At 50.4% G+C, this 26417-nt stretch overlaps 11 protein-coding genes across 11 annotated transcripts; 7 read left to right on the forward strand and 4 right to left on the reverse strand.

Annotated features, from left to right (window-relative positions):
* Positions 1-511: 511 nt before the first annotated feature.
* CPAR01_11588 (glycerate kinase) lies at positions 512-1861 on the forward strand (the record flags this gene model as incomplete). The annotated part of the gene is made up of 1 exon (XM_060495847.1): positions 512-1861. The coding sequence occupies one exon, from the start codon at positions 512-514 to the stop codon at positions 1859-1861; it is 1350 nt and encodes a 449-aa protein (XP_060346195.1).
* Positions 1862-2516: 655 nt separating this feature from the next.
* Positions 2517-4642, reverse strand: CPAR01_11589 (5'-nucleotidase; the record flags this gene model as incomplete). The annotated part of the gene is made up of 5 exons (XM_060495848.1): positions 2517-3046; positions 3094-3246; positions 3303-4209; positions 4264-4319; positions 4378-4642. The coding sequence occupies 5 exons, from the start codon at positions 4640-4642 to the stop codon at positions 2517-2519; spliced, it is 1911 nt and encodes a 636-aa protein (XP_060346196.1).
* A 1486-nt stretch (positions 4643-6128) lies between these two features.
* CPAR01_11590 (benzoate 4-monooxygenase cytochrome P450) lies at positions 6129-7956 on the reverse strand (the record flags this gene model as incomplete). The annotated part of the gene is made up of 6 exons (XM_060495849.1): positions 6129-6200; positions 6265-6585; positions 6663-6896; positions 6954-7017; positions 7115-7783; positions 7853-7956. The coding sequence occupies 6 exons, from the start codon at positions 7954-7956 to the stop codon at positions 6129-6131; spliced, it is 1464 nt and encodes a 487-aa protein (XP_060346197.1).
* Positions 7957-8873: 917 nt separating this feature from the next.
* Positions 8874-13117, forward strand: CPAR01_11591 (AMP-binding enzyme; the record flags this gene model as incomplete). The annotated part of the gene is made up of 5 exons (XM_060495850.1): positions 8874-9625; positions 9686-10477; positions 10544-10633; positions 10720-11557; positions 11624-13117. The coding sequence occupies 5 exons, from the start codon at positions 8874-8876 to the stop codon at positions 13115-13117; spliced, it is 3966 nt and encodes a 1321-aa protein (XP_060346198.1).
* Positions 13118-13621: 504 nt separating this feature from the next.
* On the reverse strand, positions 13622-14323 carry CPAR01_11592 (SAM-dependent methyltransferase; the record flags this gene model as incomplete). Its single annotated transcript, XM_060495851.1, has 1 exon — positions 13622-14323. The coding sequence occupies one exon, from the start codon at positions 14321-14323 to the stop codon at positions 13622-13624; it is 702 nt and encodes a 233-aa protein (XP_060346199.1).
* An 825-nt stretch (positions 14324-15148) lies between these two features.
* Positions 15149-16306, forward strand: CPAR01_11593 (longiborneol synthase; the record flags this gene model as incomplete). The annotated part of the gene is made up of 3 exons (XM_060495852.1): positions 15149-15466; positions 15543-16006; positions 16060-16306. The coding sequence occupies 3 exons, from the start codon at positions 15149-15151 to the stop codon at positions 16304-16306; spliced, it is 1029 nt and encodes a 342-aa protein (XP_060346200.1).
* A 1464-nt stretch (positions 16307-17770) lies between these two features.
* On the forward strand, positions 17771-18647 carry CPAR01_11594 (uncharacterized protein; the record flags this gene model as incomplete). The annotated part of the gene is made up of 4 exons (XM_060495853.1): positions 17771-17864; positions 17921-18333; positions 18390-18565; positions 18620-18647. The coding sequence occupies 4 exons, from the start codon at positions 17771-17773 to the stop codon at positions 18645-18647; spliced, it is 711 nt and encodes a 236-aa protein (XP_060346201.1).
* Positions 18648-19414: 767 nt separating this feature from the next.
* CPAR01_11595 (uncharacterized protein) lies at positions 19415-19546 on the forward strand (the record flags this gene model as incomplete). Its single annotated transcript, XM_060495854.1, has 1 exon — positions 19415-19546. One exon carries the CDS (start codon positions 19415-19417, stop codon positions 19544-19546), a length of 132 nt encoding a protein of 43 aa, XP_060346202.1.
* Positions 19547-20841: 1295 nt separating this feature from the next.
* CPAR01_11596 (uncharacterized protein) lies at positions 20842-22317 on the forward strand (the record flags this gene model as incomplete). Its single annotated transcript, XM_060495855.1, has 8 exons — positions 20842-20967; positions 21032-21064; positions 21150-21240; positions 21291-21332; positions 21391-21551; positions 21608-21645; positions 21698-21835; positions 21894-22317. 8 exons carry the CDS (start codon positions 20842-20844, stop codon positions 22315-22317), a joined length of 1053 nt encoding a protein of 350 aa, XP_060346203.1.
* A 1393-nt stretch (positions 22318-23710) lies between these two features.
* CPAR01_11597 (methyltransferase domain-containing protein) lies at positions 23711-24785 on the forward strand (the record flags this gene model as incomplete). Its single annotated transcript, XM_060495856.1, has 5 exons — positions 23711-23851; positions 23927-23964; positions 24026-24163; positions 24232-24651; positions 24722-24785. The coding sequence occupies 5 exons, from the start codon at positions 23711-23713 to the stop codon at positions 24783-24785; spliced, it is 801 nt and encodes a 266-aa protein (XP_060346204.1).
* An 83-nt stretch (positions 24786-24868) lies between these two features.
* CPAR01_11598 (NAD-dependent epimerase/dehydratase) lies at positions 24869-25657 on the reverse strand (the record flags this gene model as incomplete). The annotated part of the gene is made up of 1 exon (XM_060495857.1): positions 24869-25657. One exon carries the CDS (start codon positions 25655-25657, stop codon positions 24869-24871), a length of 789 nt encoding a protein of 262 aa, XP_060346205.1.
* Positions 25658-26417: the final 760 nt, after the last annotated feature.

Here is a 26417-nt window from a genome sequence, read left to right on the forward strand (position 1 = left end):
CCATGGAAGCCGTTGACAGGTCCTAGCCTTACCTTGTTTCCAGCCATCTCGTGTGAGTTGGTTGCATTCGACAGCCCATCGAGGCAAGGGACACGTGCAGGGCTGAGAGAAGCCATCATGGTCCCTGGCCTTGGGTATGCAAAGATCACACGATCGCATGCCCATTTGCGAAAATACGCACCGGCGGAGCATTTCATCGCCACGGCTCGGCAGCTGGACGCTTGTCACTCCAAGCCAGACTACCCGTGCTGATTATGTTCAAGCTTGAGACCAGAGAGATGGTATCCGAGGGCAAGTCGGAAAGAGCCATCTACAGTTGTGTTAGTTTCGTCTTGTTCAAGGCCTACTGCGGATCATCATCAGAAGGATATAAAGAGAGCAGATTGCTGTGTCTGAGAATTGCGTTGGGATGGATCAACAACACTGTCAGTTCACATCTTCATCTACGTCACTTACATTCGCTTCTCGCAACCACTTCACTCGCTAACATCATTCGCTTGATTTCAAACAAATGAACTCTGCCCACAACAACATCACGGCAACACCTGATCTTAGAGAGTCATCACCATCTCCCATTGATCTTGCCGAGTCCGCACCCCAAAACATCACTCATCAAGCCGATATGGGTTCTCTTCCTGTTCCAGAGGGCATGAGAGTTCTTGTATGTCCTTCGGGATTCAAGGGAAGCTTACAGCCAGACGCTGCAGCTGACTGCATCGAAGCGGGCATTCTGGCTGTCATGTCAGAAGCAATCGTCCGCAAGGTTCCCCTTGTCGACGGAGGCGAGGGTTTCACTCGTGCCCTTGTGTCGGCGACTGGTGGTACGCTTCACCCAGTCACCGTCACGGGCCCCGTTGGCATTCCGATTGCATCCTTCTTCGGTATCTTGGGTAGCAACAATCCCGATACTCCAAAGACTGCCGCCATCGAAATGGCGGCAGCGGCTGGCCTGAGTCTCGTGCCTGCTCATCTTCGCAACCCGGGCCTTACCACAACTTTTGGAGTCGGCGAACTCCTCGCCGCTGCTTTGAGCGCTGGTGCGAAGCGGATCGTCGTCGGATGCGGTGATTCGGGCACCTGTGACGGCGGTGCGGGAATGCTCCAGGCGCTTGGCGCTCGACTTATTGACGAGGATGGGCATTCGCTTCCCATTGCTGCCGGGGGCGAGTCCCTTCTGCGTTTGAGGAACATTGACCTTGGCAGCATCGACAAGCGTGTGAGGGACGTCACCATCGAGGTCGCCGTTAACTGGAACAACGTGCTGTCTGGCCCCGACGGCGTTGCCAGAGTCTTTGGCGCGCAAAAAGGCGCCAGCGAATTGCAGACAGAACACCTTTCAGCAGCCATGGAAGTCCTCGCCGTCGTGGCTGGTCGCTTCCTCTGCGACGACAACGTGGGCCTCTCGCCCGGTGGAGGGGCTTCTGGAGGGCTGGGCACCGGTTTGCGGCTGGTCGGCGCCAAGCTCCGGCCAAGATATGAGGTGGTGGCGGAGTATGTCGATTTCGATGGCCTCTTCACTGACTGTGACCTGGTGCTCACGGCCGAAGGGGGCATCGACGACCAGACTCCGCGAGGCAAAATTCCCGCAGAGATTGGCGTGCGCGCGAAGAAGCACGGCCTGCCTGTCATCGCAATCGCCGGAACCATAGGGCCAGGAGCGCGGGTCAACTACGACGTCGGGATCGATGCGTACACGTGTATCCTGCAGCGACCATCCACGCTGGACGAGGCCATCCTAGACGCGGAGGTTCTGACGCGCGAGAGCGCCGAGTGCGTCATGCGGATGATTGTCGTCGGCCAGGCGTTGGGGTCCAAGAAGGGCTTGTCCATGGCGCAGCAGCCGGCTTCGACATGGGTTTAGAGATGTTTCTGATTGATTGTTCTTTTGAGTTGCAATGTAGCCAAGACCGTAGATGGGGAGACTGGCACGACTGGATGGGCTTAGTGTACGCCAGTAGGGAACAGGGATGTGATCTAGAGTTTCTTTGACCGACATGAGAATATGAAAGAATGACCGCTAGCAGCCCTGGAGGAGACAAATTCAAGACTTGGCATGAATCAGAAATTTCTGCTGAGAAGGGAGATGTGACTGGCGGGAGAATGCACCAGCCAAGACGCTTGGTGTGGCGATGCAAGTTGTGAGTTGGCTATCCAGGGGCAAGATTGGAGATCAAGTGAAAGATAGTAGTAGTAAACAGGATTATGTCATGTAAGAATCGGATGATCAACTCGATTTAGGTTTGAAGGGATGTTCATCCGAAAGGCAAGCGAGACGGGATGGAGGTGAGTGAGAGTTGTCATGCCGTTTTGATAAACCACGGAACGGGACGGAAGCGGCGGCGGGGGGAACCATGAGACGGAGGAAAGAGCCGTTCGAAAGTACGTACCGTTAGACTTAGGACCACGATCTCTCACAGAACATGCAGGAGACGGGGTGCAACGTTTGAGGATTGACAGATCTCTTTTGAATCCCAATGAATGCACTTTAGTCTATTCTTGTAAACTTTTGTAACTGTCTAGCTGATCATCTTGATGCGTCCCTCTAGAACTGGTGCAATGACACGGGTCCAGTCGACCGTGAACTCCCCCTCATGCAGAGGGTCACATACCTCAGCCTTTACACCCGCCTTGCTCGCCCATCTAGCGAAGAACTTACGCATAATGAGCATCTCCATGTCAATCTGAGCGACGCTGTCCACTTCATCCTCGGAATCGACCTCCTCGTCGGAGTCATCCTTGGGGGGCTTGACGTTTAGGGCATGTCTTTTGACCATCCACTCAGCCCATGACTTTGACTCAACCTTTGGCTTGGGGTCCGACGTGCCCGTCTCCGCCGGCGTCTCCCACATTTTCCGGGGCTCGACCGGGCTGTGGCACTTTTCGGCAACCTTGACCCAGTGTTCGCTAAGGTTCTTCCATTGGCCAACTGTGCGAAGGCTCATAAAATACTGGCGCAACATGGCGGAGATGAGAATGCCGTTCTCTTCGCAAACGATTTCCTCGGCGGTTCCGCCCTCGGGCTCGACGAGCAGGCTGGTAAATCCGTCTACTTTGGTCAGCTAACAATCTGATTGCAGGAAGCTCCAAAATTACCTTTTCCTCTGCCCATGTACCCTCGGGTCGCAAGTGTATACTTCTTTTCCGGTTCTATCGGTCCGCCTCCAAGGGTCGCTGCTACGATACGGGAGCCCGCTGGCTTGCTGGGGTCGAACGTGTACTCGATGTTGGATACTTGCGGGAATCGGCCTGAGGGGTCAGCAATTTCCAGGGCCTTTGAGAGTAGTATGCTATATGGAGATTACCTTCTTGTGCTGGGTACTGGGAGACGCCATTCTCCAAGGCATCCCAGAGCTGCTGACCAGTCACTCTGATAAAGATAACGGGGTCCTCAAAAGGAAAGCAATTGGTGACATCCCTGACCCTGATCGCACCGGGAGGATAAATCTGGTCGCCACGGATTGTGCCAGCTGCCATTAGGGCACAGTCGGCGTTGTGGTAATGCCTCATGACGTCGCAAACGAAATTCCCCATGTTGCTCTCCTTCATCCGGACGGTGCTGAATCTCGCATCCAACGGTGAGGCTGTCCAGCCTACGGACTTGGCCAGGCTGTGTTTCAGCTTGGAGGTCAGGTCTTCGGTAAGCTTTAGTGTCTCCTGATCTTCCGCGATAGAGGAGACGATGTCGCGCTGCAGAATGTCAAAGTCCCACTTTCCTGAACCGTCCTCCCTTTTCCGAACCTCGATGTAACTAAGCTGTTTAAAGTCGGAGCCGGATCGGAGCACGTGCGTGCCATTGACGAAGCTATGAGCGTAGTAATGGTCGTGTCCGCCCAGGATTATGTCGATGAGACCCTCCGTCTTCTCGGCAAGCTTGTTGTCGTTTGGCTCGCGCTGATGACTGAGACAGATGATGATGTCGGCACCCTGAGCCCGGAGCTGCGGGACCAGTTCCTTGGCTGTCTCGCTGGCCGACTTGTAGATGATGTTGGGCGGCAAGCTGTTGATCGTTTCTAGCCATTCTCTTTCGCCGAGACCGAGGAGACCGATCTTGATACCATTGGACGATGTGATCATGTGCGTGTGCTTGGCATGTCCGAGAGGTACATTCTCGCCCAGGGCCGGGTCCAGGACATTGGCGAGGAGCCAGGGAAAGTTGCACTTAGCAGTCAAGTGCTCGAATTGCTTGACTCCAAAGTCGAAGTCATGGTTCTGTGAAGCATGTAAGTTCCGAGAAAGCAGCAGTAAAGTTTGAGGCCCACTTACACCAACGCAAGTGCAGTCAACGCCGATCTTGTTGAGCACTGGGACCATGTGCTCACCTGGGGCGCAATGAGTACAAGTGACAGACAAGTGAGACGTGATGGGGATGCGCTGTACCTTTTGTGACTGAACTCTCGAGACTAGGGTTGAAGACATCTCCTGAAAATAGAGTCACTAGCTCGGGTTGGCCCTGGTAGCGTTCGTGGCTTCGGTACTCGTTGGCGGCAGTGATGAAGCGAGCAACACCACCCACCGGCTCAGCGCTCGCGGGTTCCAAGTGGTAAACATCGTTGAGGTGGAGAAGACGCAGGGCAACCGGTGCGTTGGAGCCCGAGCTGAAAGTGACGACGGGCTCATCGGGCGCTGGGGTGTTTTTGGGCATGGTGGGTACTATGGAGAGGGAGGGAAATAGAAGTGGTCTAGGAATAGCAATGTAGTCAGAATCAGTCGGAAGACTGATTAAGAATTGCAACGCAAACGAGCGTTGCTCGTGAGCTGGAGCTAAGGATAGTGTGAGTGAGGTAAAGTTAGGTTTTGGAGTGAAGGCGAGGTGCCGTGCCGTCCATCAACCGTCGTCCTTACGGTGCGGTGAGCTGAGTACTGCGGGGGCGGGGGCGGGGCAGGGGCAGTGAATTGGACCACGATTGATTGGTGCAGGAGCAACGGGGACGCAGGAACCAACCAAAAGAGACAATTACCAATGCCAGGTCAGAGGCACGTGATGCAGTTGCTGCGCCATAGTGGGGCAAGATACGTCTTTCTCGAGCACAGACTCCATCTGATAAGGATAAGGTTGCTGCTAATTATAACCAATGCCCCACCAGCACTTGCTGTTTCTCTGCAGGGAATTCCGCCAGCGCCTTTCTTCAATTTGTTGAACGTGGGTAAATTGATTCAAAGGTAATTCTCTCTTACACCGCTCAAATAAGTTGCTACCCTGCCCATACAGTCCAGAAAAGTCGGTTATCTCCGAATGTGGTGCACCAAAGTCCAGAACCTTTCCCTCTCCGAGTAAAGCGACTGTGTCGCAAAGACCCACATGCCCAAGTCGATGCATCACCACCAACACTGCCAAGCGAACTCAGTGTCTGTTGCATTCTGCATTCTAGAATCAGTCGCAGCATCAACGCTGCAACATGTTAGCCAGGTCCAACCCTTTTTTTTTTCAAACAAAAATCCATCTGCAAAAGAACATAACTTACTTGCTCATTGCCTCTTCCAGTAACAAAACTTTGGACTTCCGCAACTTGGCTCTATTACTGACTCGCTGACCACCCAGCAGAGTCAATATACTTATTCATTCCCCCCTATCTCGAAACAATATCTCGGTGCCCAACCTTCTCTAAAACTTGCGAAATCTCTCTGTCATTCGAGACGATGCAGAAAGGATCGATATCAAACGAACAGTTTCCGGCATCAGAACCGGATCTTGAGAGACCACACTTATTCGAGAGCGAAGATCGCCTTGCGTCACCATGTCAGGTCACACACTCCCGTCCTTGTACATGTGGTGAATTCTTCCATTTTCCAGCCGATGCTGGAGAGTAGAGTTAGATAAGCCGGTACTCGAGGATGCCACAGACTGAGAAGTGTTAAAAGAGCCATTTAAGTATCTCATGACGTAACGGTGTAAGGGGGGGGGGGTGGAGCGCTTATTTACTTGCGCTATGTCCGAAGCAGCGTCACTCATGACCTAAAGGAGCAGCATGTTTAGGCACCTCATGCATTTTCTTTATTTCGAGGATTGATGAGAAGCTGTCGCATCTATTGAAGTCCGTCTAACTTCAATACCTGGTTGCCGGCCCATATCGCCGTGCTCCCATTTCACATCTCCAAGAATAGGTTTTCTGCCCCCATCGTTATGTCTCCTACGTCTCACGAACTCGAATGACAGTCGACATAGGGGCAGTCGTCGGCAGGAACTCGAAGTTACGAATGAGCTAGGATCAAAAGTCTTAGTTATCTATACTTCGAATCATTTTCCACGATGCTTGGGACACTCACCGTGACAAATATCTTGTTCAGCTCTATCATGGCCACCGCTTTGCCCGCACACTGCCACCTGCCAGCACCGAAAACCAACTCGGTTCGTTTTTTCCATTCTTTAACCGTGGCGTCAGCGGCTTCGAGCCATCTCTGGGGCCGGAACTCGTCGGCGTCGTGTCCAAATAGCTCTTTATCATGCGTAACTGACCACGTGTCGTGTGCGACTCTTGTACCTGGAGGTAAGAATTTGCCCTCGTGCACATCGCCTTCAGGCCCGACCTGTTTCATGAGCAATCCAGTGAACGGCGGATGAACACGGAGGGACTCGAAAATGACTGCCTGAGCAGACCAGTGTTAGCGCGAAGCCGAGGAGCTTGATCGCTTCTATCAACTCGTCATATGCGGCCTGGGCTTACCTGAAGAAAGGGTAGCTTCAGAGCTTCTGTGTTGGTGATGGGCTCAGAGATTGATCCGTCTGAAATCGCTGTCATAATTTCCTCTTCAAGCCTTTCGAAAGTGGAAGGATTGCTTAGTAGGTATTGCATTGTCCACTTGATGGCCTTTGCGGCTGTATCCGAGCCAGCGACCATGGGAAACATGATTTCAGACTGCGCGGAACGTTGGTCAAGCCCATGGCGGATGAAAGATCCCTATTCAACTTATTAACGATCCAAAGGTGTCAACGGTGTTTTCTCAGTTTGGCTCACAAGTAGGTCGGGCTCGTCCTTTGCATCCGGAGCGAAACGTTTCACAACGTGCTGCTGGGCGAGTCTACAGGCCACACCGGTTAACATAACGATGATTTCCCAAGTCACAGGCTGTGCCTTGTAATTGAAAGATCGAGTTCACAGAAACCCTATCGACTTACCCCATGATCTTTCCGAAACCACTCGAATCCGTCGGCTTTGGTCCCAAGAATCTAAGCACGAGATCCGACGTGAAGATCATCTGTAGCGCGGGAATATCCGTGAAGAATTGCAGCACATCTATAGCAATATTCGATGTTCTGACAAGGCTAAAGACGTCCGTATCCTTCTCCAAAAGTCCGATAGGCCGCCCAAAAGACATCCTTGACCGAGCGTCCATGGCGTAGTAGTCTGCAAGGCGGCCGAAATCGACGGTTTCCGAATCTGAGGATTTAGAAGCCCGGTTCTTTCCACTTATTTCAGAAATGTTGGCGATCTTTGACCTCGACGTGTACTTAAGACGGATCAAGTTGACAAGATCCGCGATACCGGAGTTAATACTGGCCTCTAGTCCTGGGATGTCCTTTCCCACGTATCCTGGAGATAGCTTCGTCCTCAAAGAGTGATGGGCCGACTTATTAAGCACACTACCCATCATATCGTGGTATGGATCTAACCGAGTCGCCTTATACCAGCTGCTGCGCTCATAAGTTGACTTCGCTGCTGACATGCGCCTAATAAGTTCCGGATCGGACGTGATTACATCGTTAGGTCCTATACGAACGAGCTTGCCGTACTGCGCCGTGAGTCTGGCGTATTCAGCATACGCGCGAGTTCCGTGACATCGAATTCTGAACATTGGCCAGTATGAGAAGGAACATGGAAAGGGGCCAGGTAAATGCCATAAGCGACTCCATGACCTCACAATGGCAATGAGAAAGTATGATACGATTGCAACATAGAACAATCGGCTAGTGAATACCAAAGATGAGAAATGTGCTATTTGAGATGTGGAAGAAGTCATGTTTAAAGATTGATTTGGCCAGAATTGGGAATGTCAAAGGGAATCAAAACAGATGCGGTTGTGTGGAAGGCGGTAAGGCCTTTTCTGAGATCTTGCTGGGTGAAAAACGTGCACGTAGATTGCAGGATTTGCCTGAAGATAATCAAGCGTAAATGCCAGATCCTGAAAGCCAATGCATTCTTTGGAAGAAAGCGCCCGATTTAAGATCTCCCACGGGCTGCTGCGAATGGCCCGGAAAGCACCTATTCTGGCGTATGCAGGGAGTGGACGAGAAATACTGGCACTGGGAGATTTGGCGCCATTTGAATGGTTCACTTTGGGAAAATACTTGGGTGATCTCGCTAATGCCTTACAGTAGGAAATGGGGCAGACAGAGTGGATGAAATGGCACGCTCTCTATGACGCTAGACCGAGATCTATGTCAGGCCATGTGGATTGTCGCAAGCGCTTCCATCTTTGACTTTCGTAATCCAGGGCAGAAGGAGGGATGCTTTCGATGCCATAAAATATCACAATTACCGAATTTAAGTTTCTACTGTGTGGGATTTGCCTTCCTGGCAACTGTGGGTTCGGAATCACGAACCAGGGACAGAAAAAGTGTCGAGTCAGGACCCAGTGAACGAGAATCAATTTATTCGTATGTGCTCATGGCCAATCAACTCATCATACAAAGAACTCCATGCTCTGCTGATACGAATAGAGCGGTGAGCGAGACACTCGCATAGGACGAGGACTGATCCTAAGGAATCTGAATATACCGGTGTCTCCGGTGTCACCGACGCCACCCATGCCACTTGTGCCATAAAGTTCACGTTTTGCAACAGGTGTGGTAAGTATTATCCCTCAATCTCTCAGTTAACTCACTTTTCAAAATTACAAAATAACTTGCATAACTTCCGAACTTCAGCAAACTGAACATGGTTGCCCCAGTGTCAGCCTCAGTTGATCTCAGCGTAGCCGACGGTCCGCCTCTCGATCTTTCGGGAGTTCCTGACGCCTGGGATGGCCTACTTTTGGCTATAGACAGTCACCCAAACGAATTGGCCTTGGTGTGTTCTCATCAGCCTCATGATCTGTTTGGCTTTTCCAGTGTTGGCCCGTCTGGCTCTGAAGACACAAGTTCCGAGAATGAATCTCCGCAGTATCTTCGCTGGACTTTTCAAATTCTCGCTCAAGCTATCCACAAGCTCGTGGTGACCAAGTATTCTATAGTTGCAGATGCTGGTCTGCTGAAAGAACTCGGTCCTGGAACTTCGGTGGTAACATTTCTCCAAAATGGTGCCGACTTTGTACTTGCGGCTTGGGCTTCTGTCGCAACAGGTTGCACCTTGACTCCTTTAAATCCCCTGGCACTCAAGAATCGCGATGAGACAGCTCACATGCTCAGAACTGCTTTGAGTCTTGCCCCCGATGGCAGTGGCCCGAGGTTTATCTATGCTGCCAACTCGGATGTGGCCAGAGATATTGACAAGCTGGATGTTGACAACAACATTCTTGGGCCCCACGTTGTTAAGATATTGGCTTCGGGGTCCGAGACAAGAGAAGGCTGGCTTCGCCTTGATGATTTGATGAGACCGGTCGACAGCACTGACAAAGATGACTTGTTCCGCTCAAACTCCACTCTTAGCCTTGAGATCAGGGATCCTGCACAGGCTGGCATTGTTCTCTTGTATGTTAACCCAATTTTACCGACTGCTTCAAGATCTGGCTGATGCTAATTTTTGAGTAGCACCAGCGGTTCAACAAGCACACCAAAGGGCTTATTCTGCCGCCATACGGTCTTGAATACTTACACGAACAGCCGACTACTACTTTCACCGTCTCATATTCTCCCACAAGTTGGTTCGAGAGTATGCAGTATTCTCCCTAACAATCATGGAAACGGCTGGACTTGTATTCAAACCGCACACGGCCGTGGCGCCGCCCTGGTCTTCCCCGGACCGGCATTTTCGACTCCGGAAGCACTTCTATCCACCTTTCGCCAAGAGCGGATCACGCACACACTGTTGGTTCCGACTCTGATCCACGCTTTGATTGCCGCCATGGGAAAGGACCAGCCTCCACTGGAATCACTCATCAGTGTGACCTTTGGCGGAACGATTTTGACCAGGCAGGAGGTGCTTGCGACAACCACTGTTCTCGGAGCTAAAGTTGTCGAAAACGCCTATGGTTGCACCGAAGGCGCACTCACCAGCACTGGCAGTGTGAGCGTTCCTAACACAGGTCGCGACACTTCTTTGTCCGGTTCGGAAGAGATGTCTGTGGGAAAGCCACCGATGGGTCACGGTATCAAAATCGTAGATCCTGTCACAGGCTGTGTCGTCCCACGAAATGTCACAGGAGAGATCCATGGATATGGTCCTATGATAGACCGTGAAGGACAGTCTGGATACATCCAGTGTAAAGAACAGAAGGCATTTTACACTGAAAATGAGACAAGCAGAGTATGGTTTCAGACTGGAGACATGGGAAGAATGGACGAGAACGGAGATCTCTTCATCACCGGACGTTACAAGGACATGTATGTGCTACTATATTGGCGTTGCACACCTCGCCTGTCTTGTTTCGACTAACAGTTGCTTCGCAGGATTATTCGTGGTGGTGAAAACATTTCCCCCGCCGCCATTGAGGCCGTTCTCATGAAGAACTCTGTCCTCCGCCCTCTAATTCCACAAGTGTAAGTTATTAACTTCTAGGCATTTCTAATTCAGTCCTACTTGGTTGTCACAGTCACAGAAAGCGCTGACGCAAGACGTTCTCCAGTGTCGGCATTAAGGACACCATCGCCGGAGAGGTTCCCGCTGTGGTGATCAAAGGTGATCGACAGGCTGCTACGGTCGAAAGGGCAGTTCGAGAAACAGTGCTGCAGAATATGACCATGATGCATGTCCCGGATCTGGTTATCAATCTCAAGGATCTTGACCTAACAGACTTTCCGCGAACGACCTCGGGTAAGATCCAGAAGTTCAAGCTGAAGCAGGCTGTAGCAGTCCATCTGGACAGGCAGGCTACTTCAGGGGCATACAGTACATTGTCCAGGCTTGGAAAGCATGACGAAGAGCAAGTCAAAGTCATCTGGGCGACGGCAATCGGGCTAGGGCATACATCCCAGCTGAACGTTAATATGCCCCTAGGGCAGTACATCGACAGCATCAGTATGATGCGCATCCGCGACAAAATCAGAAAGCAAACGGGTATAGCGCTACCATTGGCAGCCATGGCTCAAGCATCGACTGTTGCGGAGCAGATTGAACTTTTGCGCCGCCTGTCAGCCGACGATAAAACAAAGTCAACGATCACAGACACCAGTGTAGCGCATCTCGGCAAACAGGATAGAAAGATGGCGGCCGCCAATGACAGAATTGCAACACGAAGACCTATTTCAGTAGAAGACTTGGTGGATATCGCACCCGAAGCGACACTTTACGAATGGATTAAAAATCGGGTTCTGGAATCCATTTCGCCATGCGGTTTTGGGTGGGAAGATGTTGAGAACATCTGTCCTGCGTATGACTCAAATGCCGTGCAGGCTCAGTGTGGTTTCTATAATACCATTAACTTCAACATGGCCATCAGTACCAAGATAAAGACCACTAAAAAGGTACGTAGTCGCAATCTATTTCTTACACATAGTTTTCAGGACACTGATAGAACGTTTGTCACTTAGGAACTTCGCATTGCCGTAGAAGCGGCGTTGCTCAATCAACCCATCATGTGCTCGTTCATGGTCTGGTCTGCGGACTGGCGCGGTGTTAATCCTAAGACAAAGGACGCATTCCACGTTATCATGCGCCCTTCGGCAAAGTACCTCGACTTGGCCATCCAAGACGGCGGTGTCGTACGCTGCTTGAAAGATCTTGAGGATATCGCGCTCGGAAATACTGCTGAGGCCCATCGATTTCCAGCACCGCAACAGAACACGTTCCCTGGGCCGCTTTATCGAGTCATGCTCTTCGACGTAGAAGAAACCGGCACTGCGGCGATGGTGACATCCGCCAATCACTCCATCAGTGATCATTCCGCAGGGCAGTTATTCTACGACGACCTCGACCGATCCGTATCGATGGCTGCTTCAGGCGGTTCGACTGCCGCCGGCATCCAAGCACAACTACGAGAGTACAAGGACTACCAGCCCTATTTAGATTTAGGTCACGCTTTGCGCAGCTCTCCGCGGGCTACGGCGGCTGTGAATTGGCATGTCGATCGTCTTGCCTCTCTGCCCAAACATGTTGATGCTGGGGCATTGTGGCCAAGTCCGACATCTTGGATGCAAGTCTCACTGGATGATCATTATCGAGAAAGCCATCAAGTGCAGCACAGCTTTACGATGTCAGCCCTTAGATCAAACCCCCCAAGTTCTATGACCGTATCCACATCCACCATCGTCAAGGCCGCATTGGCGTTGGCAAGCGCGAGTCGAAGTGGCTATACAACGACGAAAGCCGCAACAGGGCGCAAATTCAGGGTAGCCGTATTCTCCAGTGTCGAAGCCGCGAGATTACACTATAACCCCTTTCTTCCCAAGTCCGTCACGGACACCGATATGCCACGCCGCGGCAAGGAGCACGGCAGGTCTCTGCGGTGGGAGGCCGGCGACGTGGCAGGCCCTACAGTGCAAATAGTTTGTAACGTGGTGGAGATACCGAGATGTGGCAGCGAGCCGGAAACAGTCTCCGAATTCCTGCGTAGAATGCAGCGAGAGCAGGAACTTCAGACCAGACACGCGTCCGCACCTTGGCGAGCTATCATGGACAAGCTCGAAGACCCGAACTCCGAGAAGAGGCCTTGGCCGCTACTGCCTCTGGTCCACGGCTCACTTATGTTTAACTGGGCCCCTGGACTCGGTGAGAGCGCGCCCCTGTCGCGGTCTTCCACGGATGATGCAAGGCTCTCACATTTCGAAAATATGGACATGTTGAAGTCGGTGCAAAAACCACGAGTCGGACTCGTGGTTTCTGCGGGCTCTAGTAGTCGTGGCTGTGGATCAGCAGACGAGAGTGCTATGACCACCGTGTTCTTGCATCTCAGGGGAGCTGGACTTGAGTGGAGTTCTGGAGACGGTATGACCTCTTTTGCCAGGGAAATAGAGGCAATGGCTCAATGGTTGTCGGCTAAGGAGAACCAGGGGCTCCTCATTCACAACGCATTCGGTCCTGAGTGAAATGTCGGGAGTCATCACCCATGTACACGATAATATCCACTTGAAGTTTAGTTTTCAATTATCCATATTTGTGGGCCGCTGCAAGAGTTAACTGAGTCGAACTTGTCAAGTCGATGCACAAAAGCCATGCCGGCCAGTACTTTATTCAGGCCTTTGGAGCATGAAGTCCCTAGCCACAAACGACAGGAAACATCTGAAGCAGGTAACAAGGATCAATCAAGTGTTAACGCTGCTGAAAGGCATCAAGTGCGAGACTCCTGGAATTTGTCCCCTGACAGCCATTGGTTTGGCCACTAATGGTAACAACGGAGTAGCAACTAACGTACGACAGGGTTGATTGTGAGGTTCTTGGATTGTATTGCAATGTTTTCTACTTGGCTCTACCCAGCATGATGCGAATGTATCATTTCATTTTAATTGGTTCAACGATCTCAGCCCCACTAACGAGGGACCCTGTATTTCTACTCTACTTCGATTCCATCCGAATCTCTCTTAAGTTGACGCTCAGTCGTCCTCAACAATCAACTCCCTCTCCGGGTTAAGAGTGGGCGGGAATAGCTGGGGCACCTTGTTGACCCACATCTGCGATCCTGCCTGGGTGGCATGCGCTTCAAAAGCTGCGCATCGAATGAGAGAATCGACTGCGGCAGGCGGGTTGTAGCTTTCCTCGTTGTACCTGTTCAAGGTATAGTCGTCGAATACAATGGTGCCTCCAACCTCGAGCATGCCCCAGGCGAGAACAGCGTCGTGCAAGACATCAAGAGCGACGTGAGATCCGTCGATGTAGATGAAGTCAAAACGAGCACCTTGGTGCTTCAGTGTTGGGAGAGCGTCAAGGCTGGACCGTTTGATAACGGTAAGCTTGTCGACGTGGCGGCATTTCGCGACGTTGGATCGGAAGCGCTTCTCCAAAGAGGGAATGTCGTAAGCCTCAAATTCTTTGTATGTGTCATTCTGAAACTCCATGCTTCCACCGAAGGTATCCACGGCGATAAATGTCGACTCCGGGTGATCCATGAGGTTGTCGAGGATCCACGTCGCGGAACCGCCCTCGAAGGAGCCAACTTCCAAAATCCTCAACTTTTTACTGCGGATAGAGCCGGTGCGCTGTTCCCAATGCTCGATCGTCCTGTCAAACCATCGATGCTGGAAGTTGAATCTGCTCCGATCCGCCTGCTGAGTAGCAGTAATGGTTGTGGTCGACATGTTGAAGAGGTTGTTTGTCCAGAAAGAGACAGAATAATGGGATACGAGACAAGATCTGCTATGAGGTTGACAAGTTGAATAGAAGAACTGAAGGGTGACAGACTAGTCTCATACACAGTGACTTCATCGTCGAAGATTGCTTAATATATCGAAATTCGCCCATCGACTTCAACTGAAGCCCTGCTACCGCTAGTGAGTCGTTCTCTGGGTATTCCGCTAAGTCAAGGGTCCAACGATTCGTCCTATTCTTTCGCATCTTGTATTCATATATTTAGAGTTTATTAGTCTCCACTTCGGGTTCAAGTGCCGGTACGACCTGCACTACTCCGTCGATGTTAGAACTGAATCGTGCATAGCTTCCTGAAGACATTGATTGGGAGCTATGGGATAGAGACAATATGTTCAGAACCTGGCAAACATATCCATTGTTTGGAGGAGAATATCCAGCATGAAATCCTCCGCGTCTCTCCAATGCAACCTATGTACAATCAGACTTCCACAACTCCAGTAGTAGCAGTTGAAGCCCTGCCCGGACTCTCCAAAGTGCAGCCTAGGGGTAGTGCGGTGTGACAAGATGCAGCTTATGGAAACTGGCCCAAAACGACACCGAACTCCCGAGTCCCATTCTCACTCTTTCCATGACTCATTTACTCACCGCCTGGTTGTCGAATGGTGACGCGGAAACTCTACTTAATTGCACCTTTAGGTTAAGTCCGCGGGCTGCGTTTTTGTTTCGATACCTTGCGGACAATTCGGATTAGCATCTCAGCTCAGTCTCATAGTACGGTCTTTCTACATGTAGCCTTTTACACGGAATGATCTTCGATGTGGGGACCTATGGAGATTAAAGACAGCGTTTGCCGCTCGAGTTCCTGTTGGAGAGAGTTGACAAGCACTGTTGAAGTGGAAAACGTTGATATGACAGAATCATTGACAGTGACGCCGGCCATGGAGGGGCTCCGGCACCATCTCTCATGTCTCATCCCGACGTTTCTCAAGTGCATCAATTACACCCAACCTGCGAAGCAGAGTAAAGACGTCCTCCGAGAGGCCGTTCTCTCGAGAGGTCGCAAGGCGGGCGTACACGTCAATCGGGACGATGGCTCGATGATGAGATTCGAGGCCGGCTTGGCTGTAGCTGCGGTATGTTAATTACACGTCACAAATTTTCGCTGCCTAACTAAGAAACATAAGGTAATCAAGCTAATGTTCTGCGCAGGAGATGTACCCCCTTCACCCTTTCGATATTCAGGTTCACATCGGCTTCTTCACCTGGCTTGGATTCATCATTGATGACCTCAACGCCGAGCTAGGCCCAAACTTGGCAAACTTCCAGTCACGATTCTCACGAGGAGATCCGCAGCCCTGCAACGTCCTAGAGTGCTTTGCCGACGTCCTGAGGTCGACAATAGACTACTATGATCCCGTTGTTGCTAATCTGATCGTACTGTCCGCGCTAGCTTTTGTCAACTCCAACGCCATCGAGATTCGCCGAGACTATCAGACCATTGTCCCTTCGATGGAGGCTCCCAGCTGGCCCTACTATTTCCGGGAAAAGGAGGGTCTTCCTGAAGTTTACACATACTTTTGCTTCTACAGAGACATATGCCCTGATATATCGCGCTTCATGCCGGCGGCGCCAGAGATGGGGAAGTTTATCAACTTAACGAACGACATATTATCGTACGTGATGTTGTCAAGTCGCATTGCAGCAAATGCTAACACGAGAAACATAGGTTTTATAAGGAGGAGAAGGCCGGAGAGATCAGAAATTACATACACAAGAGCGCACTCAGTTCCGGTCGTAGTCCTCTCGAAGTACTAGAATCAGCGATTTCGGAAAGTGCGCTTGCTTACAGCCGAACCGAAGCAATCTTGAGGGATAGTCGTCCTTATGATGAGTTGTGGCATGCCTATGCAATGGGATATATAGCGATGCACTTCAATACCCGTCGATACTACCTTTCAGAAATAACATTGTAGAAATAGTTTCTCTCTTTCCATCATTGGACGTTGCTTCCCTCCCGTGATGAAAAACGGGCACGAACCAAACACGCGCACCTAGATGGCCAAATCCAGTGTTACCACCGCGTCCAAGTGACTAGATGTTTGATCTCGATACCGACCTCAAGACGCTTTGCTCCGTTGCAAACTCTTCTAACACAGCCCCTGCGAAAGGGACACTAACAGTGTGACAGCCTCGGATCCTCATACAACATCTTCTGAGCTGCGAGGTATGAAACAGTGAAGGTGTCGACTCCCGTAAAGCTAAGACAACCCCAAGTCTTCATCTTCCACGCCGTCTCTAGAAGGGTTGCAGATGACTTCGTTCTACGTCATAATCAAGCTTTTCATGTGTCCAGCTGAAGATTTCAATAAGGCATGGCAGCATGGCACATTGGTACATAGACGCCACGAAGCGGGGAATCTGTCTCCCCGTCTGACCAGCTAGAGTAGCTTCTTTCAAGGAGTGCCGGGACAGGCACGACAGGGTCCAAGACGAATCAAGGGACCAGCTTAGAAAGTGTCTTATAAAAGTGTCTCACAATGCCAAGTTCGCTTCCCCAGCTAAGTGACAGATGACGCCATCCCATAGGGCTCGAGATCTGCAGGATCTTCAAGGGATTTCAAGACTTGTTTCTTATGTGCGTACTTTGCGCTATGGGGTCTGGATAGACTGGAAGTGCCAGCAAAGACGGAGTCCAAGGAAAGTAAGAACCAAATCAGCCCTCATGATATTTTCGCAGACTCAACCGAGTTCTGTTCCTCAAGTTGGCCATCGACGCCGGGGAGCAGTATTCGTGCTGACTATGATGAGTGTGGCCTGATGAAGATCAGCCTATCTTTACGTCCAAGATCCTGCCTTTGCCCTTCATATCGACCTCCACCTAGCACCATGGGTAATGTTTGGTCTCATGTTCGTTTCTGCCCCATTATCATAGGCTAGTGAGACCTTAGTTTCGGCCGCTAAGGTAGCTCTATAGGGCCATCCCGCTGCATCCCTGCAGGGAAACAACAGTGCGAATGGCTAATCATTTGGAACTACCTTAATCAATGATGGCTGAGGCGAACCCCGGACTAGACGCCACCAAACAGGTCAGAGGTAGTTCCAAAAATGGACACATCTCGATGAGACGAGCGTTATATCGGCTTTCAATCCATCAGATGTAAGGCTCAGTGACGAGTGCCAAGCTTCATGGTCAGCTCGGGATGCTGCAATGGCGTGCACATACCTTCAGCTACGGCTGCCTTGCTGATGTCCTGTGTCGCATAAGCTCGGGCAAACTCATGGAAGGGAAAAAGCTGCTGTAAGAAGCAAGAAAAGTATCAACATCGAAGTATATAAACCCAGGGCTTCACGGTCTGTGACAGCCATGATAGAATCAGCAACACAACAAAACATTTCTAGAGCATAGTCTCCCAGAGTCGATTCTTTCAAAATTCATCATGAGATACCAATCTCTCTTCGTCTCCTCCATCTCAGTGCAGGTCGCACTGGCGGCGCTCAATGAGCCCTGCTATGGCTCTGGTGGTAGAGCCGGTATGATGACTTCACCTTTGCCTGGATGAAAGACTTTTGACTGATATTTCTCTCAGGTGTCTGCGTAACTACAAGTTCGTGCTCTTCGAACGGAGGTACAACGATTGACGGCGCTTGTCCGGCCGATGCTTCCAACATTAAGTGCTGCACCAAAGCTTCCTGCGGAAGTGGGGGCAATTGTCGTTGGACAAGCGACTGTGCAGGAACATCTGCTTCCAATCAGTGTCCAGGACCAAGTGGCTTCAAATGCTGCTCCTCCACTGCTACCGGATTCGGTGTCTACGGCGACCCAACTGTTCCATCTGTCGGTGCCTGTAAGCAAGTTGCAGTCAGCGGCGCAAAGAAGATTGTCGCAGCATTTCCCGGGAGGGTCAGGCAAATCTACTGCACTCGCGACTGCACATGCCCTGGCGACTCGGATCATTGCTGCGGCAAAGCGACAGACATAATGTGCTCTGATGCTGGTGGTGTGAGTCAAGCTCGCGTTGATTATTTGCCTCAACGTCGCGACTAATCCCTCTGCAGGTCCCCACTATCTCTGGCAAGGAGATTGCTGAGTGGGTTATGAACAACCGTGAGACGCTCGACCTCAAGTACGTTATTTGGGGTCAGAAGATCTGGAATCCTTCTCAAGACTCGGTCAAGTCTTGGTCCAGTTGGCGAAGTATGGATGATCGCGGCGACTTTACCGCGAATCACTGGTGAGTTTAGGTGCTAAAGGAAGACCCAGAAATCCGTGCTCATCAATTTGGCAGGGACCATATTCATGTAAGCTACGACTAGGTGCGAGGGGAATACTTCGCGACATTATGTTCGTGGGAAAATCTAAGAATTTGGAACAAGCTTGTGGGAGCAGGGCAAGAATCCCCCAGTGTAGTAATGGATGGAGAAATGCGGTCTGAATGATGATCCTGCAGGCGGCACATTCAAGTTTGCGCATGCCAAGGTCTGTTGTTGTGCCCTTTGCTCGGGTCACGTACCCTGTAGGTAGCCGTCGAGGCATAAGCCCTGGCCTTATTAGATTGACCTTATGCCTCGCGAGCCGCAATGTTTGGACTTAGGAGTGCAGAAAATACTTCGGGATGATCCCACCTCATTTTGAAAAAAGTATGTTGTGACAATTGAAGTGCCTAAGTTGAGAGAATTTCCTTCCCAACATAGAATAGGTTTTGCCCTGAACCAAACTAACAAAGGACAGTTACCAGCCGCGGCATGACACGATATGCACCTGATATTGATCAGGGGTTCACCGGCTGTCTTTCCACTTCAATCCGATAGGACCTCCGGAAATGATAATCTTTCCATGCGGGGAACCCACAAAAATCGCATTAGGAGATGCGGCCGGAACCGACATGCATGATTGTCCCCGGCCGAGGAGAGGGGTAACATGAGTCAAAGCATTCACAAAATTCTGATAAATCATTGCGATTAGATCTGTAATATCGTGGTTGCTTCAATGTCTCTCATTCTTTGCCAAACGTATGATCTGTAATACAGGCTACAACCTCGTTTTCAATCAGGTCAGCAGAAACCCAAGACCGTGGAACTCAATGAGATCAATCCCAATCCCGGCTGTGATGACGACACCCTCAAGCCAAAATCTGTTCTCTATAAGGTCGTTCGCCTGTGGGGAGAAGCTGCCGCAACTTTGGGGAGACCTTTCCAAGACATCAAAGGTTTGAAAGATGTTCTGGTCGAAGTAGGGGTCAAAGACGTCCACATTCAAAGATTCAAATGGCTAAGTAGTCCTTGGCCAAAAGATAAGAAGCATCGTGAGCTAGGGTACTGAAATTACGACAATTTTGCGGCTGGTCTGGAAGGCTTTGTCATGGCACCCTTCACAAGAGCACACAATTGGACACCCCAAGAGGTGACAGTGCTGTGTATGGAAGTGCGGAAGGAAATGAACAACCCGAACGTTCATTCCTACTCTTCCATGTAAGCTTACATGACCAAGCCCGGTTGACGTCGCACTACTGACGAGATCTAGTTGGTCGATCTACGCAAGAAAGCCGGAGGCAGCGACCCCGGATCATTGAGTCAGGGAAGAAAGAGCCTTGGCCTCAGATGTTGAATATCCGATATCATGGCAACACAATATTCCCCAAGAGGGTCGTTCAGTCCACGTAAGTCATGATCTAGCTGTGGATCCTTACGTTGCGGCTTGACTTCGCCGAGATGCAGGGTCGAGAAGTCACTTCACTGATACACGCGTTGAGTTGCTATAGACAATTGGTTGCTCAGCCTAGTTGGGACATGAAGAAGTACATTCAGGTTGTTTCATACCGGTTCAAAGAATATATTCGAGGGTACTATGTTTTTCATTCATCGAAAGACGGGGTTCTTGAGATGTTTCTGAAATGTATGGACAGAAAAGTGCGTGGGGGCTAGAACGCTTCTCGACATGGGAACCATAGGCCCTTATTGTTTCTCATTGTTGTGAAGATGGACCAGCGATTCTTCTTATTTATCTATATCAAGGCGTGTGAAGTCTCTCCTTGCACCCAGACGCTCTCATAGTAAGCGGTTATGCGTTCTACTTACGGGGCATTTACGTGCCCCATATGGAAAGGGCCGCAGGGTGCCACTTAGCAGTATTGGCCCGCCTAATCCACACGAGGCACATGCTTAGGCATCATTTGCCGACTTTCCGCTCCAATATAATAGGTTTGCATGCGAGATGTAACCGGGATGAAAGATTACTGGTAGTTTTCTTCATCAGGAAGTACAACCGCCATCTCCGGCATGGTCGCCACAGACGTGCGTGAGTATCACATCGCAGGAGTGGGGTAGCCTACCATCGAACGATGGGTTTGCAAGTGATAGAACCAACAGAGACCGGTCGCTGCGTTCAATCTGATGCAAAAGCTTGAAGAGGGCGGAAACGCAGCCGTACATAATTACGTATCTCCCAACTTCGCCTAGACGAACTGAGGAGAGACTTGTCATTTCACTGAACCTTTAGTTGTCGTGTACCATGTCCGACATTGACCAAACACGCAACGCTGGGCAAAGCCCAAAATCGGCTGCGTCCCGAGGCACTTCACCTCACAACGCAAACAATGTCACAACGCAAATCACGCCAGCACTAGATGCTGAAGAGGTAACAACACTATTTACCACCTTTGACTAGATTTAATTGCCTAACGAAGTTGTCCATTGAAAAGCTCAGCGGAGATGACCTTTCTGTCAGAGGCGAGGTAAGTGCTAGTTCCTTCCTTCTTCCCTATATCAACCGAATGGTGGAAAACCACGAGCCAGTCTACTAAGAACTTCAAAATCTAGAGCGTCGCATCATCAAGCACCAGTGTGACCAGCTCCGTTCTCCAGTATCGGACAGAGAATGGGCGAACATACCATGGCTATAAAGATGGCAGTAGGTTGTCTCTCCTCATTGTGAATGAGCAAAAGCTAAGTGTAGACAAGAATATCTCATGCCCAACGATGACAGGGAAAACGAACGATTGGGTATGGATGTCTTGCTTGCTTACGAATTTTCAACTCGCAATCATTAATAGTCTAACAGATATTCAACATAATATGTTCATCCTCACCTTCGACAACCAATTGGGACGTGCCCCAGTGAACGCGAAAGACACCAGTATCAAGGTCGGTCGGGTACTTGATGTTGGTACAGGGACCGGTATTTGGGCAATGGACTTTGCAGATGAACATGCAGAGTCAGAGGTAATTAGAAAAATTGCTGAACAAATATTTCAAATACTAACCTATTTCTATCTAAGGTCCTTGGTGTTGACCTTTCACCCATTCAATCAGCATGGTAAGCTCCACCCGGTTCAATCCTGAAACCAGCGTTGTTGACAATTCTATAGCGTTCCTCCCAATGTGACATTCGAGATTGACGATATCGAGGAGCCGTGGACTTTCTCGCAACCCTTCGATTACATTCACAGTCGCTTAATGACATCAACCATTGGTAATTGGCAGGAGTATATCCAGAAATGTTTCGAGTAAGTTGCAAGCATAGCTTGACCAACTGAATTTACGCTGATCATGCCACCACCGAAGCAACCTGAACCCTAACGGATATCTTGAGCTCAATGAGGTCGACCTGTACTGCAAGTCAGATGATGGTACACTTGCCGACGATGCCGCCCTAAATAGGTTCTCGAAGCTGTGGGGCGAAGCGGCTGTCATGTTTGGGCATGCATTCCAGGACAACACCACTCTGAAAGACCTCATGGCCGACGCCGGGTTTGTAGACATTAACGTGAAGGTATTCAAGTGGCCTTCCAACCCGTGGCCTCGGGACAGGAAACACAAAGAGCTTGGGTATTGGAACCTCGATAACTCTGTTGCTGGGCTCGAAGGTTTCATGCTAGGTGCGTTAACGAGAGCCCATAACTGGACCAAAGAAGAGGTTACAGTCTTTGCAATGGAAGTCCGAAACGAGATGAAGAACCCGCGCATTCACTCGTACCAGACTTTGTAAGTGGCACTTCCATTAGTTACAAGTAAGTTGGCTAATTCTCGGGTCAGTTGGTCTATCTGCGGTAGAAAGCCTACTGCGGAGGAAGTTGCGGCCAATTAATCTAGCAACGTTCCATTGAGATTTGAGCTGATATTGAGGATGTGGTTGGTATGCAATGTGGCTTAGCGACGGAATATCATCCAAGACATGGTTGAAGCAGAGTAGCCATCATGCATGTTCATCAACTTCAAAGTCTGCGCCGGACGTGCGTGCTCACATGTTAGCTACACAGTAAGAACACCGAGTTTTCAGCCAGGAAAGTTTGAATCTTGCAATTGGATCCCACCTCTTGTTAACTTTGATCATCTACCTGCCCCCAATTCCAAGGACTGCGCTACTTTAAGAGTATTTCCCGGTCAGAAGTTTTGATAGTTGAAGCATGCGCCGCACCTGCAAGGACCCAATCGTCAGATACCTTGATCCAGCCGCGGGCAACCTGAGGATAGTGTTGGTTGGTAGATTTGACTAGGACCGTAAATCCATAGATCCACTTCTGGGGTCTTATACGTGAATCATATCATCTTTCGGGGGGGTTCCTGCTCGGAAATGGCGTTGGATGGGACGCTCGCCGCAAACATGCATGCCAGTCTCCAGCCAAGAAGAGGGGTAACAACACATCCTAGTCAATCACTGCAAGAGATATTATATTTGACAGAGCTACTGTCGAGTCTCGTTCTTATTTATTTCTAATTCAGATAACTTTGTCACTTGGCCGCTGGTCGCCTGCAGACGCGACTGTCTCGATCCACCGGGATCACCCCCACGTCAGCACACCCGCGTCCTCGCCTGTGAGAACAACACTACCAACGATGTGCACGGCAGATATCGCGGGCAGGAGCCCGCCACGTGGTGATGGCGGAAATCAAGGCAATATCGCTATAGAAGACCGCGATAACATTGCTGCCGACGAGGTAATACTTCACAAATAGGAAGCGTAGAGCGTACTGAGATGTATATTTCTTCAGATCACGGACGATGATGATTCCGTTACCAGCGTTTGTTGCCTGCTCTGATCCGCCCTGGATAGGCGATATATGGAACCATCGATTGACTTCTCTTCTAGCAAAGTGTTGCTTCATCTAGCACAAGCCTGTCGAGCTCGATATTTGATTACCGCTTAGAAAATGGCAGGACTTATCACAAGTACAAAGACGGGAGTGAGTTTTTCTAGCGGAACTTTCCGAGTGGGAGCACTAAACTCGGGCAGAATATTATGTCCCTAATGACGAGAGAGAAAACGATCGACTTGGTTTGTGCAACCTGGCGCTATTCTCTCCGGTGTCTCCCGCCGCTGGGTGCATCAATAGACCTGCCACGTTAACATTAGATCCGGCAACTAGACCTACAACATAATATGTTCATCAGAACTTTCGGCAATCGACTGGGCACAGCGCCTCCCAATGATCCCGGATCCAAAGTTGGCCGAGTATTGGATGTCGGCACAGGAACAGGAATTTGGGCGATGGAGTTCGGAGATGAACACCCTGAAGCTGAGGTTCGACACTGCATAGTCCTCTACGACTTACGAGTGTGGTAAATCTTTTGCGCTTTCTTAACATTGATATCATAGGTCCTCGGCATTGATTTGTCTCCTGCCCAACCAGAGTTGTGAGTTAGGTCGAAATGTTCCTCGAAAGCCAGAGACCATAGTTTACTAACGCTCCTTTAGTGTACCTCCGAATGTCCGCTTTGAGATCGACGATTTAGAGGAGCGCTGGACGTATTCTCGGCCTTTTGACTACATCCATAGCCGTGTACTCGACTCTTGCATCAATGATTGGAAAGCATACTTCCAACAAAGTTTCGAGTACTGTTGTCCATAAACCTCGTTAACTTTGAGTAAGATGATTGTGTCTGACCTCAACTCTTCAATAGTCATCTGAACCCAGGCGGTTATCTCGAAATCCAGGAAATCGACGCCGAGCCCCGATCTGACGACGACACCTTAAAAGACGATTCATCCCTGATGAAGAGTCTGCGGCTACTGAAGGAGGCGGCAGAATTCTTCCAGCGCCCCTTCAAAGATATTAAGTCACTGGCTGATATCATGGCCGAGGTCGGCTTTGAGGATATCCACTTGGAACGATATAAGTGGCCCTCGAATTCATGGCCAAAGGACAGGAATTACAAAGATCTCGGCATGTGGACCTATGAGAATCTGGCTATGAATTGGGAGGCATTTCTTATGGCACCTTTGACTCGGGCTCTGAGTTGGACAAAAGAAGAGGTGATGGTACTTGCTATGGAAGCACGGAGAGATCTTGGTGACAAAAGTATCCATGCCTACTTCACAGTGTAAGAAGAATGCCCCATTGACGGCGCCTATTGACGAGCTCTCTCTCGATACTGATCTGATATTCTACAGTTGGGCAATCCATGGTCGAAAGCCAATGAAGGCCAAGTGGACTGAAGAAGCAACCACTGGTTGAGCCCTGGCTTCCAGCTTGCGAGACTGAGGTGGTGCTAGATCTGATCGAAAAGACATTCATGAATACGTCAGTTGATTTTTTGCCTAATAATAACCCTCAAACGTATCTTCATGATGTTTTGCCACCTGTGAGACAGCTTCTTTGATCGTTGGGCTGTCCTCTTTGGGCCCCAACACATCAAATGCCAGCCCGTAGGTCTTCTCATTCTGAATCGCCGCGTAGACGACCTTGGCGACATCTTCTCTGGGAATCATGCCGACGGTACCAACCTTTCCTGCCCGTGCCTTTCCGGTGCTAGGTTCCTCAGTCAAGCCACCAGGTCTCACAATGGTGTAGTTAAGCTTGCGAGCCGCATTCCCCACCCTCAACTCCGTGTCGGCCGCTAGCTTAGCCCGGAGAATGGGACCGATGATACCCCACATGCGGTCGCTGAGCTTCTCATCGGCATCGGTATACCAGTCCGGGACGGGCTTGCTGTCTCGGTCGCGGACGTCGAGGGCGCTGACGACGATGTAGCGTTTGGCGACCACGTTGGCTTTGGCCAGGGCATCCATGGCGCGAATGGCTCCATCCCGGTCAACAGCCTCAGCGGACTTGGGGTCCTTGCCGCCAGCTGCCCACACCACAACGTCGGGCCGGGTGCCTTCAATGATTTTAATGAAGTCGACCTCGGAAGCTGTAGAGATGTCTTGGACAATTGGCTTTGCGCCGATTGCTTCCAAGTCCGGAATTTGTTCCGGATTGCGGATAACGCTGAAGATGGTGTGAGGGGTATCGGCGTCCCGAAGGATTGCTGTCAGTTGACGGGCGGTTTTGCCATTGCCCCCAAATATAAGGGTCGTCGGCATGTGAAGGATTGAAGCGTCGCCCATATTGACTCGTTATGTTTACACACGTAGTATTTAAGCTGAAATATAAGGAGAGGTGATAAAGGTACCGGGAGATATGTCGGACTCTCAATGGAAGCTCCGAAAGCGCCGAAGCGTTAGCTCCTTAATTGACTTCGATGACGGCATAATCCCGACAGGCACTGGAACGGAAGAAGTCCAGAGCCGGGAGGAAAGGTTTCGGGCAGCTGTTTTTCCGTCACCCTCACACTGGACGCGACTTGGTCAGCGCCAAGTTACACAGTCTCACAGCACATTTCACCCCTGAGCCAAGGTGACTTTGTTCACTGAGGAGACGTTCAGCAGTTAAGTTAGGTTCTCTGCCAACCTCATTAATAGCCCCGAAATTGTGTGGACAAAGTGGGTAACTTCCGCACCAGAAGGCATCCCCTAACTGTTCAAACGTTCAGCCACAACAGCTTTGTCTACCCTATTTTGCCAGCCTTCGGCTTTTGCACAGCTAGGTACATGTCTCGAAAGAACTGCTTCCTCAGATGGCCTTGTCGGATGATACCTCGGATTCCTCTTGCTATGATACCGGCCGAGTTCCATGTCGGGTGATCCGGATCTGGTAGGGCGTCCGCCCCTGCAGCGTCTTTACACGAACAAGCAACAGCACGCTGCGACGGTGCGCTGATCGTCGCCCACGTCGCTCGTATTTCAGGCTGTGTGCTAGGTAATTACAGCTGCCTTATTGGGCAGGAGACTATTCCCCACGATGCATTGGGGATAAGCTAGGGAGGCC

Source organism: Colletotrichum paranaense (genome assembly GCF_030867605.1).
Source record: "Colletotrichum paranaense strain IMI 384185 chromosome Unknown Scaffold_9.1, whole genome shotgun sequence".
Classification (NCBI taxonomy): domain Eukaryota; kingdom Fungi; phylum Ascomycota; class Sordariomycetes; order Glomerellales; family Glomerellaceae; genus Colletotrichum; species Colletotrichum paranaense.